Source organism: Electrona antarctica (genome assembly GCF_951216825.1).
Source record: "Electrona antarctica genome assembly, chromosome: 9".
NCBI lineage: Eukaryota > Metazoa > Chordata > Actinopteri > Myctophiformes > Myctophidae > Electrona > Electrona antarctica.
This window is the reverse complement of record NC_136790.1, coordinates 39,436,061-39,453,560: the sequence shown is the minus strand read 5'-3', so window position 1 is coordinate 39,453,560 and position 17,500 is coordinate 39,436,061. Positions and strand designations below refer to the sequence as shown.

At 41.3% G+C, this 17,500-nt stretch overlaps 1 protein-coding gene across 1 annotated transcript in view; it reads left to right on the top strand.

The window, feature by feature from the left end:
* cacna1da (calcium channel, voltage-dependent, L type, alpha 1D subunit, a) overlaps window positions 1-17,500 on the top strand; it is a gene marked incomplete at both ends in the record, with an annotated part of 72,438 nt that overhangs the window by 34,031 nt on the left and 20,907 nt on the right. The window contains 19 exons of the mRNA XM_079511415.1: window positions 1,576-1,602; window positions 2,177-2,337; window positions 3,921-4,146; window positions 4,690-4,897; window positions 5,230-5,350; window positions 5,560-5,675; window positions 5,896-6,050; window positions 7,218-7,347; window positions 8,370-8,429; window positions 8,510-8,569; window positions 10,132-10,238; window positions 10,339-10,426; window positions 10,860-10,967; window positions 11,069-11,121; window positions 11,408-11,554; window positions 12,219-12,420; window positions 13,122-13,280; window positions 14,398-14,508; window positions 16,418-16,501. Coding sequence (XP_079367541.1) covers window positions 1,576-1,602; window positions 2,177-2,337; window positions 3,921-4,146; window positions 4,690-4,897; window positions 5,230-5,350; window positions 5,560-5,675; window positions 5,896-6,050; window positions 7,218-7,347; window positions 8,370-8,429; window positions 8,510-8,569; window positions 10,132-10,238; window positions 10,339-10,426; window positions 10,860-10,967; window positions 11,069-11,121; window positions 11,408-11,554; window positions 12,219-12,420; window positions 13,122-13,280; window positions 14,398-14,508; window positions 16,418-16,501 — 2,323 coding nt within the window. The remainder of the gene's footprint in view (window positions 1-1,575; window positions 1,603-2,176; window positions 2,338-3,920; window positions 4,147-4,689; window positions 4,898-5,229; window positions 5,351-5,559; window positions 5,676-5,895; window positions 6,051-7,217; window positions 7,348-8,369; window positions 8,430-8,509; window positions 8,570-10,131; window positions 10,239-10,338; window positions 10,427-10,859; window positions 10,968-11,068; window positions 11,122-11,407; window positions 11,555-12,218; window positions 12,421-13,121; window positions 13,281-14,397; window positions 14,509-16,417; window positions 16,502-17,500) is intronic.

Sequence of the window (17,500 nt, the reverse complement as noted above, 5' to 3'; positions counted from 1 at the left end):
ACGTCTAATTTATGCTTTGTTGCACGATGGTGTCGCTTGTTTGAAAATGTCCAAGCGTTTAATCTGCCTCGATGCAGCAGTTCACTGAGCATCACCATCGTGCAGTGAAGTATAAATTAAGCTTATGCTGTGAGAAGACTCTGTCATCTCGAATTCAACCACTCACACCTCCCTTAGCAATACAACCAGTGGTGGAAAAAGTACTCACACGTTTTACTTAAGTAAAAGTGTCAATACTGCAATATAGAAATACTAATGTTACAAGTAAAAGTTAAAAATGTACTTGAGTAAAAGTACTGGCATATTGACATATTGACTAAATGTACTTAATGTACCAAAATGTCTCATTTCAAGTTTTAAAATGTGTAAAAATCAAGCTCACAATGTGTCGCATCACGACACATTGTGATCGGCTATTGTCAAATGGCCGAAATGTCTATAGGGCTGGTTAATGTATATTGTAATAATACTCAAAATCTCAAAAGTAACTAAAGTTTTCAAATAAATGTAGTGGAGTAAAACTACAATATTTTGATCTGAGATGTAGTCGAGTAGATGTAAAATGATTGAAAATAGGAAATACTCAAGTAAAGTACAAATACCTCAAAATTGTACTCAAGTACAGTACTTGAGTAAATGTACTTAGCTACTTTACACCACTGAACACAACCACCACCTTGGTAATATAAGCGATGCCACAGGTTTCAATGAACACAGGGGTTTCACGCAGCACACACCCTGTGCTGTTGTAAAACCAGACACACTTTCTTCTGTTGGCCAGTTAAAGAGAACTCTCTCAATATTCAATGGAAATTCTATCGTTTCTATATAGGGCATAGCAGTGGCGGACATTTTGTGGTTCCACCGATCCAAAGCCTGATCGTTTTTCCCATAGAGATTTCCAAAAATATTCACATTCAAATGTTTTATGGTCATGATGGCTTGATTCTAGCCTTAAAATAATTGATCTTTTTGGAAATCTCTATGGGAAAAATGAATGGCCACTACTGCTATGCCCTACTGTGAGGAGGACATGTTAACCATTTAAACCCCAGCAACCGTATTGTGGGGTAAATCTTGAGCCGAATAAGCTATAACAGAAAAGACATTAAGAGACTCTGCTCAACGATATGGGATTTAAGTGGTTAATCAGAAAACAACACTTCCCAGTTTGCTACCTATGTGTCGAGCATGGAGCTTGATGATTTCTAACGCAGGCCACCGGCTGACGTAGAGCGATGTGCTGTAATGAGTACCACGTAGGCTGCTGGCAGTACTCCAGTGTGAGGTCTCGGCACACAGAGCGCTTTGGGAAATGCTGGGTCAGGTGGATCGTCACGTCCTCCTCATTATAAAACGATTTGTTTTATATTAAATATCTGGACAGTTCCACTTTAATGGTCAAACACCTATACCACTCATGTACTGTACATCTGCTCTCTATTGCTACTGTCTTAACAACTGTTCATATTGTCATAAATGTCTTTATCTTTATCTTTTTCTTACTGTCTACTGTCTTAATTTCTGCCTACATCCTGCACTGTATAAGCTTTGACCAATTCTTAATTCTTTCAGTCAAAAAATATCAAAGTCAAAGTTCAGGTCAGTATATGTGCTATTCTCGTACCTAAATGTCTCTGTCCAATGCAATGCATGCAGCTGTTATTGTAAGGTCTGTGTCTGCATGAGGTGATATAGTCTCTTATTTCTAAAATACACGTGCTTGGCTTTCTCTGTGTCCTGTTCCCCGGAGAAACTTTAATGAGACTTTACTGCGGGTGATAAATCAAAAGCCCTTAAAAAGTCAGCATGTACCACAAGATATTTTTAGAGCCTATAGCCTTACGCAGTGTTTTTGAGCTCATTTACTGTACTGTGTGACTTGCAAAAAAGGATATTGACGCATTTCCCTATCGGCCCTTCCCCCCTCATTCCACTGCATTCATGTTAGTTAACTTACAGTACAGATAACAGTAGTATTGATTTTGCCATAATCAAGACACTGGCGTGTTGTATTTGTTCATTTGAATTAGATGTTGTTTTTAACAAGGCCAAAAGCTTCTGTTAAACTCGAGTCACACATTTTTGTGTGAAGCGAGCAGCCCTGGCACAGAGAGAGCCACTACTCGTGTTGACACAGTCTTGCTCTTTGTACTGACTCCGCCTTTTCCTGCAGTCGGCGCTGGCGTCACTGTAACAGGTTCATGCGCAGGAAGTGCCGGTTGGCAGTCAAATCGATGGCTTTCTATTGGCTGGTCATCGTCCTGGTGTTTCTGAACACACTCACCATCTCATCGGAACACTACAATCAGCCTATGTGGCTGACACAAGTGCAGGGTATGTATTGGATGGAGGCAGACCTCTGCACTGCAAATGCATGCTGTACGTATCAAACCCCTTATCAGTATATCATTGTCGTGTGGAAGCCTCGTACAGTATGTCAAAAACTGTTCCCTTTCAAGAGATGGAGAAGGGGACATAGTGTATGTTTCAGCGGATCCAATATAGCTATTAGTTAGTCTCAAGCGCTTGTTAGCACTTTGCAGCTTGTTAAATATCTATAGATCTGCTTTTTGTGCTACTGTACTTTTGCACGGAATTGTCATCGGCATGAAGTAGGGCATCAGGGCACAGGTCTCCACCAGGGCAGGTCAGGTTGTGGCCTCCTGGTGTCGCTATAATAGGCCAATGTGAAAAGGGTGCAATTTCTTCTTGCCTTGGATGGCAATTGATTGATTTGAGGCATTTTGTTCCAAAAATGTGTTTTGCAAAAATCCACCTGTTGGTGGCGCTATAACAGGCCAATGTGAAAAGGGTGGGATATATTCCTCAGCCTAGTAGGAAAGTCTGTGAAAGATTTCACGTAAATTGCACGCTGTGTTCATGATTTGAGGCATTTTGTTCCAAATATGTGTTTTGCAAAAATCCACCTGTTGGTGGCGCTATAACAGGCCAATGTGAAAATGGTGGGATATATTCCTCAGCCTAGTAGGAAAGTCTGTGAAAGTTTTTATGTAAATTGCATGCTGCGTTCATGATTTGAGTCTTTTTGTTCAAAACGGGCCAATCCTGCAAACTTTGAAAGCCAATGTTAGCCAATTAGGATCTGAAATATCGGATAGATCCGGCTTGAACACATAGAGAGAGAGATAGTGTGTAACGATTTGCGTGATTTTTGGACAGAATCTGGAGGAGTAATATAAAAAAATGTGTTTTTCAAAAGTCATAATGATAATAATAATAATAATACATGTAATAATAATAATAATAATAATAATAATAATAATAATACATTTAATAATAATAATAATAATAATAATAATAATAATAATAATAATAATAAATAGAATAGTCTGCACACAGGCAGTTGCATTCTCCGAGTAATCTTTCATGGTGCAGCTCATGGACCAGCGAATGGTCTTTATGATGCGAAGCCTGCGGAGCTAGTTCAGGCAGGCAACTTGTGAGTGCGCCTACCTGATCAGGTTACTAGTCTCATGCACTCTTTACCTGATCGGCTATTTAGCGGTTATTTAAACCTATATGCCAGCCTACCTGCTCATTCCTGGCTTCTCTCCTGCTGTGCGGTCGTCTGCTGCTGCTGCTGTCTCCTTGCCTCGCTTGCGGCTAACCTGCTGCTCATGAAGTTTTTGCAAATCCCACCACCTCCCCAGCATCCACCTGTATACAGGCTCTGTTTCTAGATCCCCCTGTATGGGGGTCTTATTCATTCCCTGTAATTCTACTTGGCTTATAATTTAACTAAAATGTTAATGTTACAGGGAATGAATAGGGATAGAGCCCTGACGCCAATCTATGCTTCATATATCTATGCTCAATTATGCTCAATAAATATATATTCTAAATTCACTCTAAGAGTTGTCTGACTGAACTCACATAATGATCATATATGTTTGCAGATGTGGCCAACAAGGTGCTGCTGGGCTGTTTCACAGTTGAGATGTTGATCAAGATGTACAGTCTGGGGCTGTCGGCCTACTTTGTGGCACTGTTCAACCGCTTCGACACCTTTGTGGTGAGCGGTGGCATCACCGAGACCATCCTGGTGGAACTGGAGATCATGTCACCCCTCGGCATCTCAGTGTTCCGCTGTGTCCGCCTGCTGAGGATCTTCAAGGTCACACGGTAAGCCCAAACATTATGCTTTGTGTGTGTGTGTGTGTGTGTGTGTGTGTATGTGTGTGTGTGTGTGTGTGTGTGTGTGTGTGTGTGTGTGTGTGTGTGTGTGTGTGTGTGTGTGTGTGTACATGCGGTGTGTTAAACACTTCTCTCCCGACTTATCTCCTCCGTGATAACATGGAAGGGTTCACAAAGGTATGGGAACCAGTCTTAGATACAGTGGACCCTTCTAGACTGTGCTTCAATGTACCTTATTGAACGGTAGTGAATAACAAAGACTCTGGTGACCTGTAATGTAATCATGTCAAGACTGTGGTGTACTCGTTTTGTCTTTTTTTTTGTGTTTGTTTGTTTTTTGTCTGTGCATTGTAATGTCCGTATTGTGGTTCTTGTTGTTTTCCTATGTTATGTTGAAAAAAGAAAAATGTGGTTCTATATACATTGAATTGTGATTGAACAGTTGTGAAATCTCAGAGCCTCAATAAAAAGACATTAAAAAAAAAATAAAACACTTCTCTCCCTCTGTGTGCTCTGTCTCTTCGTTTTTAGTCACTGGCAATCGTTGAGTAATCTGGTGGCGTCTCTGCTCAACTCCATGAAGTCCATCGCTTCCCTGCTGCTGCTGCTCTTGCTCTTCATCATCATCTTCTCCCTGCTAGGCATGCAGGTGTTCGGTGGCAAGTTCAACTTTGATGAGACCATGACAAAGAGGAGCACCTTCGACAATTTTCCTCAGGCCATGCTCACTGTGTTTCAGGTGTGTATGTTTACAGTCAGTATAGTATGATGCAGTGGTGGCTTCTGCCAAGTCTCTCGGGTTGGGGGGGTATTGTTCATTAAGTCTGAAGAAACTGTATATTGTGTGGTACGATCTGTCTCAGTTAAACATTCAACCCGATGACCCTATTTTGTAGGCTAGATTATTTTAAGAATACTTAACAAGTCTTTCATTTACTTTTTGGGGGGTCAAATCTTTTCATAAAAAAATGGCTAAAATAGCACAGCATTTAGATCGATACAACAAATAACCCGCCCTTTCTAAAGGTGATGACAGTTGCATTGCGTCTGGCTGTTGTGCTTTGCCCTCAGATCCTGACAGGAGAGGACTGGAACATGGTCATGTATGATGGAATCATGGCGTACGGTGGTCCCTCCTCCTCAGGGATGATCGTGTGTATTTACTTCGTCATCCTCTTCATCTGTGGAAACTGTATCCTGTCTGTAAAGCCGCTTACACTCCTGGCAGAAGTCGCCAAGCTTTCAATACTGTGCTATGTGATTTGTTGTTTTTGGGTTATTGCATTTTCTGCAATCTTACAATGTGGTCTGCTTACGGTGCATTTAATGGATGTATTATCATTGAATGCTTTTTTCAGTCCCTCAATGAATCTGTTGTCCTTTACTGAGCACTTTGCATAGATATCCTTCTGAATGTCTTCTTGGCTATCGCTGTGGACAACTTGGCAGATGCTGAGTCTCTCAACGCACCCGCGGAACCGGACAAAAAGGATGATGAAGAAATAGAAGACCCGAAGGTAAAAACATAGTTTCATGAAATTATTTACAATATACAATTTACCGAAGCTACTAAGTGCAAACTTAAAAAGAACAATGTAGTCCATGAAAGAAACTACAATGGGACACTAGGTTATCAAAACAGGCATCTGCCTAAACAACATGCTATTTTTTATTTCATTGTCTTATTGACACGCCAACGTTAGGCCATTTTCACATTTGTGCTTCTGTCGATATAAGGAGGAAGAGGAGGAAGTCGATGAAAGCCTACCAGAGGAAGAGGACCCGGAGGTCCCTTCGGGTCCGCGGCCAGCCATCTCTGAACTGGTGAAGAAGGAAAAGATCACTCCCATACCGGAGGGAAGTTCCTTCTTCATCTTCAGTAATACAAACCCGTAAGTCACACAGTCATAAACAAAGGGTGAAGTTCACATCATTTATGTGTTTTGTTCACAGTCATATTGGGTGTCAGCAGACGGCAGACTGCTGGGCGAGCACTGGCGCTTTGGCATGGTGTCAGATCAACATACTGTATGGAATGAATTCTGTACTGGCCATATATGGAGTGTGTCTTGAGTGTACAGGGTTTGATGAGGTCAGATCATCATATGGAATGTCAGAACAGGAAGGGCGGGTGGGGAAAGGATCAACATATGGAATGTCAGCTCCATATATGGGGATCTAAGGGTTTGAGGTCAGATGTAGAGTTGCTGGCCGGCTCCATATATGCAGATCTAGGTGATGATCTAGTCTTCTCCATGTATGGTTATCCAGGGTTAGATGAGGTCAGTGTCATGATCTCCATATATGGAGATGGTCATATATGGTGGCGTGATGTGTCACGAGGCGTGACCATATATGGAGGCGTGATGTCACGTGGCGCGACCATATATGGAGACCTGATGTCACGAGGCATGACCATATATGGAGGCGTGATGTCATGAGGCGTGACCATATATGGCGTGGGTGACTAAAGGACAGGAGATGCATGTTTTCATAGTAAATGCGACCTACAGTCGCAATAAATGTTCACATACACCATGCGTGTACGTCGTTCCTTACACCAGTGGTTCACAAATGGGTCCCAACCCACTGTTTGGGAAACAGTGCCTTACACCAGGGGTTCTCAACGTTTTTGGCCGGGGACCCCCGGAAATGCTTTGGCAATGTCTCGGGACCCCCGCCCCGCCCCGCCCCCTCCCGACCCCCAATATAAATTGACTGCTACAATAACCTTAAACCATTTTGGGCGGGAACCCCTTTTGGTGTTTTAAGCATTGTTATAATTTAGCTATTGAAAAATAGCAGATCTACAAGCTCATAGCGCGCCACCGAGTGGCGCGCTACGAGCTTGTAGGTCTGCTATTTTTGAAAAATCGTGAAAAAAAATTTAAAAAGAAAAATCTTTTTTTTTTTTTTTGAAAATAATTTGGGGACCCCCTAAAATAATTTGGCGACCCCCCCCCCGAGGGGTCGCGACCCACGGGTTGAGAACCCCTGCCTTACACAATGCATTATTCTGACGTATATCAAGTAAGATGCATGTTTGCTTTGTCCCCCAGGATCCGAGTGGGCTGCCACAAGCTCATTAACCATCACATATTCACCAACCTCATCCTCGTGTTCATCATGCTCAGCTCCGCCTCCCTGGCTGCTGAGGATCCAATACGAAACTTCTCAGCGCGCAACATTGTAAGTATGCCCAACTTCGCGTTAACTTATACAAGAAATTAATTCATGACATTACTTCAATCAAGTGAACATAACTTGAGTATTGTGAATTTGAGTGAATTCGATTTTTACACCATACAGTTCTTATTGTGTGTTATTATGATGATAACCCATTAACCCTTTTTTCTGACCGCCTGTTTTATAAGCCTGCATTATATGAATGTTATGAGCATTCTTATAATAATTATTATTAAGAGAATAAGAGCAATTAATCATTATTAGTCATCATTAAGAGGTTGTTCCATATCTCTGCTGTCGGGAGGAAACCTCATAACTCCAAAATGTTCATTTTTTAGGAAATGAAAAATATACATTTTTCAGGAAATAAAGACAACCTTATATTTTTTAAAACAAAGCAATACAGCCTCATCAAAGTTGGTGTTGTAACTTTATATATTGTCAATTACTTCCATGAGAGGGGGGAGAGGTGGTGGAGTTAGTTGCTTTAGCAGACATTTTGAGGGTCCAATGGAGTTTTGTCCAAAGCCCGTTTTACTACTTTCCATTGGTTCAATATTTTCTAAACAACACACAGACGTAAAGGCCAAGGGTGTTCAATAGCACTGATTTATGCTAAAAAAAATGAAAAACCTTATGAGGTTTCCTCCCGACAGTAACAATAATGTTTGATGTTTGAATTTCTGTGGCATATATATACTGTATGTACTCTTCCAAGCTCTAAATTAATGATTTAGAACTTGAACAGACTAATTGGTATGAAGTACTGTATAAATTGGGCTTAACCACTTCTAACCCTGGTGTCCCTATTTTCAGCATGTTATTATAGGCAAACATTTTCAAAACATTTAAAATATTTTCCAAAATAGATGACAAACTGACAGTTTGTAGATCAGCATAGATTGGAAAATTGCTGAACAGGGTTTAAGTGGTTAATCTAGAATACGTATTATAAAATCTCAATTCAGCTTGTTTTGATGCATGATGTGCTGTCTCTTTTTAAACATGTATGTTGCTTCTTGCAGATACTTGGTTACTTTGACTATGCTTTCACGGCTATCTTTACTGTTGAGATCGTTTTGAAGGTAAATGCCCTGTGTCCCCTGTCCGTGCTGTGACTAACTACCACCCGCAGTAACATTGCACACGTCTGGTTGCCTTTCAGGTCCTAGGCTATGCAGATTATGTCTTCACTAGTATGTTTACATTTGAGATCATATTGAAGGTAACCCCATGAAATGACAACGAGTGCCTTGCTGCGTTCTCTCCTTGTGTGTCACCTGCCGCTAGTTCAACCTGGCTTGTTTGTTTCCTTTCTCTTTACTTTGACTTCATGGCACCTCTTTTAAAACTGACTAACATTGGATGTGCAACTACTTTGCACACATTCACGCAAACACAAGAGTTGTTCAATTTACTGCGCGCACTAATCGATGAGCTCTCGCTGGGGGAAGGACACATCGGCATAAATCCACACCCATTCACCACATTTAGGCCATTGACGCTGAAATGGTTTTGAATTTTGAAGACACAATATATATATTATAATATATTATGTATAAAATATAAAGAAAAGATAACCTAGACAAAATTGCGTTTCTCTGAGTGCAGCTCTCCGTCAGGCCCGCTTGGCTACACAGAGCGAACAGGCCGATTTGTAAAAGCTTAGTGATAGGTACAGTGGTGCCGGAGATTAGCTGCTAATCGATTGGCCGGCCTGGCGATGTTAAATAAACCAAAAATAATATATGCAACTCTTTGTGCCGTGAAACAAATCTTAACAGGACATTATAATGGCATTGACTGAAGTCGAATTTGGAGAACATTTCTGGCAACGTAAACGTGAAGGCACAAAAAAAAAAAAAAAAAAAGATTCTTCTTCAGTCAAAACCTCCTCCATTGCCTTTCATACTGACTGACTGCTATTCAGATAAGCCATAAAAGAGGGGGCAAAATCAACCATGTTCCCATTGAGCATAGTTCAGTCTGCTATCCCTGACTGAGTGCATAGAAATGCAGTGCTACTTATACTGTAAGCCCACATACAGTACAGTACTGTATGGGTTGAAACCTCTGATTGTGATTACCAGTGCTCATAGTTAGCACTGTTCTGCTGGGCTCTACATTTACATGCACTCAGAAAACAAATCCTTTACTTTTATCATTTAAGCAAGAGTTATTTTGGCTGATTTTTCTTCTCTCTGCCTTTGATAAGGAGCTGTTTTCCCCTACTCTGAACTATTAAAGAACTTAAAGGAATATACTTTAAGAGCGGCCCACATGAATGTGACAGTAAAGGCGTTCTTCTTTACAATCACTAAAGCGAACGGGCAGGTCATAACGATCCCTGCTCGGCGTGGCAACAAACTGCATGCTTTATTGCCATGACCCCATAGTGGATTGTGAAATGAATGACTTCATGTAGCCATGGGCCGCGGGGTGGTGACCATAGCTTTATTAACTCCCCGTTTTAGTGTTCTGAGCTCACCACCCTGAAACGAGTGCTCTACATTAAGGTTGTGGAAATGTGTGTTATAGTGTGTCTTAAGAAGTGTGTGTGTGTGTGTGTGTGTGTGTGTGTGTGTGTGTGTGTGTGTGTGTGTGTGCGTGTGCGTGTGCATGTGTGTGTGCGCGTGCGTGCGTGTGTGCGTGCGTGAGAGAGTATAGTACACATGTGTGTTTGTGTGTGTCCGGTGTTGTGTATATGACTGTGTGTGCATGTGTGTTTGTATGTACACTAGTAAATGTCATCATTCGCCCCTTTGACTCCCTCTGTCTTCTCCTCAGATGACAACATATGGAGCTTTCCTCCATAAAGGAGCCTTTTGCAGGAATTACTTCAACCTGCTGGACCTGCTGGTAGTGGGAGTGTCCCTGGTCTCCTTTGGGATCCAGTGAGTAGCCCTGTGTCTCCCTCTCCCTGTCTATCGTTCTCTCTTCTTACCACATTACTGTACCTGACACTATACTACACTCGCTTTTGCTGTCATTCAGGTCCTCTGCCATCTCTGTGGTAAAGATTCTGAGAGTTCTTAGAGTTCTTCGACCGTTGAGGGCTATCAACCGAGCCAAAGGCCTAAAGGTACTGTCTTATCACACGCCATCGCCGTTCCCTCATTTACAGCAAAATATGTAATATCACCGACTCTGTTTAGCAATATCAATGCTATCTACGCATTTACATTCATTGTCTCCACCAGGCCGAAGGCATGGGGAGAGAGTATGTTTTGCACTCCGTCTGTCCGTGTGTGTGTGTGCGTGCGTGCGTGCGTGCGTGCGTGCGTGCGTGCGTGCGTGCGTGCCAAACTTTGCACACACACTCCTTGGATGCCAACGATTAAACTCTGCCCCAAATTTTCCAGAACGGCCTGTTAAGCAAATGTCACCCTTTTCACATTGGCCTATTATAGCGCCACCAGGCGGCCACAACCTGATCTGCCCTGGTGGAGACCTGTGCCCCGAGGGGCACTTTTTCTAGTTTCTAATGTTTTTTTATTTATTTATTTATGTTACAGCATGTGGTCCAGTGTGTGTTTGTGGCCATCAGAACCATCGGTAATATCATGATTGTCACCACGCTTCTACAGTTTATGTTTGCCTGTATCGGAGTCCAGCTCTTCAAGGTTAGTGCCGTCATCATGACATTGAGGCTGAAGACAATAAGTGCTACACATTTAACGTGGATTGATTAGTGACATGTTATCGTTATCGTCTCGTTCCACAGGGAAAGTTTTATCGCTGCACAGATGAAGCCAAGTCCACCCCTGACGAGTGCAAGTTAGTGTTCCTTATATCATCATCTCAGTGTCGCAATATTTTACTTGTTTGTATCAAGGATGATAAATCAATTTATCCTCGAGACAAATTTATATTTGGTTGCGTGCCGGTGTTGTGTGCCAAACATTGCCTAGCAACAAGTTCGCATTGTGGCAATCCGACACGTGAGCTTGTTGATCGACTATACATGGCTGATGGCGCATGACACTGGTGCAAGTATAAATTAAGCACGAGAGCGTGCTTTAAGACCAAGCTTTGACCCCTACCATGTGTCATTTCCTCTCAGGGGCACCTTCATTTTGTATAAGGACGGAGATGTCAACCACCCTTCCCTTCATAAAAGACACTGGCACAACAGCGAGTTCAACTTTGACAACGTGCTCATGGCCATGATGGCTCTATTCACTGTGTCCACCTTTGAAGGGTGGCCTGCGTAAGACAACACTCCTTGCTCTGCATGCTTTGACATACACATTATGAGTAAGCTTGGCACAATCTTCCATAAAATGTAGTATTGCCATACTTCCTTGATATTGCTATTTACTTTTGTTTGATAAAATATATAATTATAATTCACCCCCTTCCTCCTTTGGGATCCAGTGAGTAAACCTGGCAATATTTTCGCAGGATCACAATATTTCATTTTCGATATTGCCTAAGATTAATTATATGATACGTTTTCTACATGTCAGAATGTAATCTCACTCTCAGAAGTACGTTTTATGTCCGTTGTCTCTCCATCCTGATGGAGAGAGAGAGGTAACCGTAATTGCAACAATTAATGTCCGAACTACAGCCAAGATGACTACCAAGGATCTACAGCAATCTATGGCTGTCTGCTTCAATTACTTTATTGACATTGTCAATCAGTAGGTGTCCTAGCCTGATTAAAAAATTCTCTATTGAATTGTAGGGATGAGTCGGATGACCACCTCTAACCACTGTTATATTGCATGCTCTACCATACCGATTGATTAAAGTAACATTTTATCAATTAAAATAAGGCCCAGATTGTAGCTTTGGCTCAGATAATTGTGTGTTTTGCTTTTTGTTAATCATCAGTATAGAATGAAACCAACACCTCTCCTCTCCGTCAGGTTGCTGTACAAGGCCATCGACTCCAACAGGGAGAACGTGGGTCCCATCTACAACTACCGCATAGAGATCTCCATCTTCTTCATCATCTACATCATCATCATCGCCTTCTTCATGATGAACATCTTCGTAGGTTTTGTGATCGTCACATTTCAGGAACAGGGAGAGAAAGAGTACAAGAACTGTGAACTTGACAAGAACCAGGTCAGCATTGTGAAGTGTGTGGTTATGAGTGTACGCGGTGGTGTTAGTTTTATATTGTGTAAATATATATATATATACTGTATATACAGTATATATCGTTGCTGTCGGGCAGAAATCACTTCATCTCCATATTTTCATTTTGCATGGGTTTTTTGTAGATGAATGCTCTACTTCGTCGTGTGTGCGTGCATGTGACTGTGCGTGCGTGCGTGCATGCGTGCGTGCGTGCGTGCGTGCGTGCGTGTGCGCGTGCGTGCGTGCGTGCGTGTGTGATAAATATTCTATTCTTAACATAGCTGTTATCTATCTATACTATACATTCCAGTAATGTCCTTCGCATATCTAGAGAACAGTCAACCAATCGGCTTTGCACTTACTTGGCGGATGTACTGAGTGAGGACCCATAGGAGTACCGGGTTGAGTGTGAAGTTGATCGGATGAGCCATTCTCCAAACCGGCCTCGGCTGAATGACTTACACTTGGCTGGTGTAAAGTCGAGTTTTTCCAGAATCAGCCTGATACGAACGGCCATGCATTCCAACCATTAAACATTCCCCTGAACGAACGGGCATTGCACTAGTGTTGAAAATGGCAAATTCATATCAATTAGTAACTGTGTAATATAGACATTTCCTATCATGTTACTAGTGCTTAACAAAACACACAAGTCTTACTAATTGTTGTTGTGTATTTCTATGCAGCGCCAGTGTGTAGAATACGCTCTCAAAGCCCGTCCATTGAGAAGGTACATCCCTAAGAACCCATACCAGTTCAAGTTCTGGTATGTGGTGAACTCCACGCCGTTCGAGTATATCATGTTCGTTCTCATCATGCTCAACACACTCTGCTTGGCTGTCCAGGTAAGAAGCCTCTGTGTGCCAAATATTCGGGGTGTTACTGTACATGAACTCTGATGCTGCGTTCACACTGGCAGCTACAAGAGATGCAAAGCTACAAAACAAATCTGATTTGTCACTCCGTCTCTGTTGAAGTGTTGATGAAAATGCTCGTTGACGTCATCAGTGTGTGTCCAACAAGTGAGAAAATATATAAAGGAAAATAAAGCCTGGGGTTAAAAAGAACATGGAATTAGCGGACAAAAATAAGGAGTTTCCCCCATTACAAGAATAAGGAGTTTCCCCCAATTACAAGAATAAGGAGTTTCCCCCCCCATTACAAGCAGGTATTGTATGGAGAGCAATGTTGAGTGGAAATTATTAAACATGTTCGTAGCTGCAGTTGAATCCAGCTCAACGTATTTAGCTTTGTAGATTTTATAGCAGCTACAAACGTCGGGGTTCGCTTTGCATCTTTATTTTCGCTGGCTTCCATTGAAAATTAATGATAGATTGTAGCTTTGCATCTGCCAGTGTGAACACGACAAAAACGTTAAATTGCACCAGAGTGTAGGTTCACTCTTAAAGGACCACTTCACCACTTTTCAACATCTCTTCATATAATTGGTCCTCACTAATGTTCATGATAAAACACCACCATTTTTTCCTACTCGGTCTGTGTCTCATAGGAGGGCTTTGGGCAGTTCGGACACCCGTCCACCAGTGACATCATCATTAGGCAGAATTTTTTTAAACAAGATTTGTTTTAAAATATATTTAGATTTGTATTATCGTGAGAACGATGGCTTCAACTTTTGCATTGCAACTTTTCAGGAAAAGAAATCCTGCCATTTCTATTAGCTTGGATTCACCATCAATGATGTCACTGGTGGACGGGTTTCTGAACTGCCCACAGCCTTCCTATGAGACACAGACTGAGTAGAAAAAAAGTATGGTATTTTATCATGAACATTAGTTAGGACCAATTATAGGAAGAGAAGTTGAAAAGTGGTGAAGTGGTCCTTTAAGCCCAATTCCTTGTCACTTTTATGTTAATCTTTCGCAATCCTGATATCCTATGACTTCATATTCACAGTTACAAATCATGCTCCGTTTGCTTTTCCCTCTGTCTTCACTGCAGCATTACGGCCAGTCTGCACTTTTCAACTATGTGATGGACATTCTCAACATGGTCTTCACTACTGTTTTCACTGTGGAAATGGTTCTGAAGCTCATTGCTTTCAAACCCAGGGTAGGCTGCACCTTCACCCAACTGACTACACATCATATTCATACTGCGTATACCATACTGTCAGGTGGTACAGTTTGTCCAAAACAACTTATCCAATGTAGTTATTATTTAGTCACAAGCTCATTTCATTGCTTAAATATTTATTAAAAAAATCCACTTTCACTTAAAAAATTATAATCAGAAATACCAAATCTATTACCTCTAGTCACAACGTTGTGATACTTTTGTGTGACACTGTAGTATGAAAAACATGCAAAGTCGAAATGTAGAGATACTGCCCGACAGCAGATATGCATGACATGTACATACCACATGTACCATATTCATACACATACTGTACTGCACATACCTATGGCCTAGGGGCAAGCAGCACATACTGTAGGCACATAGGCAGATAACAGATACAAAAACAAAACACACTAAAGCACACATACACGCAGCAGTATGTGAAGCATCTGCAAATACATATACACACGCAAATCCTTGTTTATATACAGTATATAAATTATAAAACATTATTATATTAATGTTATATTTATAATATATAAAATCGGAGAGGACAGGATTGTGAATGACTGGATCTTTTCCCCCTCGCATATTTTGCCTCGACTCTACTGCCCGGAAAACAGATCTGTGTTCCAAAGAAGGACAGAGATAGCGTAAGAAACCGCAGTGTGTTGTGCAGTGGTGCTTACTTATGCTTCATATATACTAGTGCTGTGCACCGGTGTCACGTACCGTAAATTAGCGGTCTACAAGTTTGCAATGTGTCACAGTGTGGTGCGTAGGGCTGTCATGATTATGATACTCTATGTTCCTTTACGATTAACTGTCACTCAAATAATGTCGTTGAACATTATTGGAACATTATGAATCAAAATTTATTTTAAAGATATTTTTGGGGCTTTTTATACAGTAGACTGACATGCAGTTTTGCTGACCTTTGCTGACATGCAGCAAAAGGTCGTCGTGATCGGAAGTCGAACCCGCTTGTCAGGCTGGATTATCAGCCTAGGTGCTCAGACGGCTACGCCAGCCGCCCAGGCCATAATGAATTGGTTTTAGCCTTCGTAAACAAAAGTTGCATGGGGCAGATATGACAAATAACACGTTTTCAATTACTTTATGCTTAAAAATAAGCATTCATTGCTGAAATATCTGCAATGAACACTATTTTTTTATTTCTTTGAAAATATATGAATATTTTTTACATGGAAATGTTTATGACGGTTATGACGATTATCTAATATTTGTGACAGGCCTAGTGGCGCGTTGTGGGCTTTTACACTGGCTACTAGTATCGGCAAGTGACTGCCACATGAACAGCAATTGTATAATGCAGTGATTAACACTTCGTGTGTCGTGTGCCGCAGATTTGAGCGCTTAATTTGTTAATTATGTTATGAATGTATCTGAAAACCGCCCTGCCTACACCTCTAAACTCATTCAGGGGTATTTCGGTGACGCCTGGAACGTGTTTGACGCCATGGTTGTGATGGGCAGCATAGTAGACATTGTCCTCAGTGAGATTGATGTAAGTAAGACCACCTCCGACCAGTCATTCTCTACCCCTGTCCTCTCTCCGTCATCTGGAGGTCCCTCTGACCGCGGAACAGCTTTTCCGTGGCAGGACTCGATTCTCTGGAGGCCTGAAGTATCTTGCCTTTTCTCTGATCACTAACATCTTAAAGCTGCGATCCATAATTTTGTTACGGATTGTAGCTTTTAATATCTGATCTGTTTCTCTCTCTCTCTTCTCCTCTCCTGACCCCGCCATTTCAACAATCCTTTCATACTGTACATCCAATTTGTATTTCTTTCTTTCCTGCTTGTTTCTTCAACCCCTCTCTACCTCACACCTACCTCATTATCATCTCTCCCCGTACATGTTGTATTATGCGTTTAACAGCACTATTTCCCTGATGCTTGGAACACGTTTGATGCCTTAATTGTTGTTGGTAGCGTCGTCGATATTGCTATCACTGAAGTGAACGTAAGTACTGCTTTTTCTGCCTGCCATCATGGAACTGAAGCCTTACAATGAAGCCAAGTACTGGCCATTTCTAATGCAGTTTCAAAGTATCCATGTGAATCTCTCTTTGTGTCATGAATGATTGAACTTGATTTGTGTCCTGAGCGTGCTTAGTGCTTAGTAGAGGCCCCCAGTGGTGGAAAAGGTACTCACATATTTTACTTAAGTAAAAGTATCAACACTGAAATGTAGAAATACTTGTAAAAGTACAAAAGCATTGGCATCGGTATTGGTATCAATTTTATCAAAATGTATTTGGAATTTTTCATTTTCTCTTACCTTTCAAGGAGTCACAGAATATTTATCTCCATAGGCATACATTTTAAAAGGGAAGTATGAGTCACAAGAACAAGGACAGAGTTTGAAGTTAAAATGGGTTTGTAAAGGATTGGGGTGTGTCTGATAAAATCAATATCAAATATCTAAACACTGAATCGAGCAACTTAAAAAAGGTCAGGGCGTTCACAGACGTTTAGAGCTTAGAGTTAAAACCCTTTTATTGTGAAATATCTGTTTTAAGTACAGTATTTGAGTAAATGTACATAGTTACTTTACACCACTGGAAGGCCTCCACTTCAGAATGTTAGCTACTCTATGAAAAGCTACCCTACTCAACATAACTTTCTTCATCTTTTTTAAGAATTAATATAATCATTTATGTATAATAATTTTGAGCTTGCTCAGGATTGTTGGTCGTTGGCTTTTTCTGTAAAGCTTCAGTTTGGCTTCTTAAGCCCGATTCATACTTAGTTGTACAACAGTGTCCCGTGCCGAAGATATCTATCTAAAATATATATCAAATCTAAAAGCTCACAACATGACACGATGCGACGTGTTGTGAGCTTGTATGTCAGCTATTTTCGGCAGAGGACACCGTCGTACGACGTGGTATCAATTTGGCATTGTCTGTTGGTGGATGTTCTCTGTCTATTGAATTAACCATTGAATTAACCTCCCATG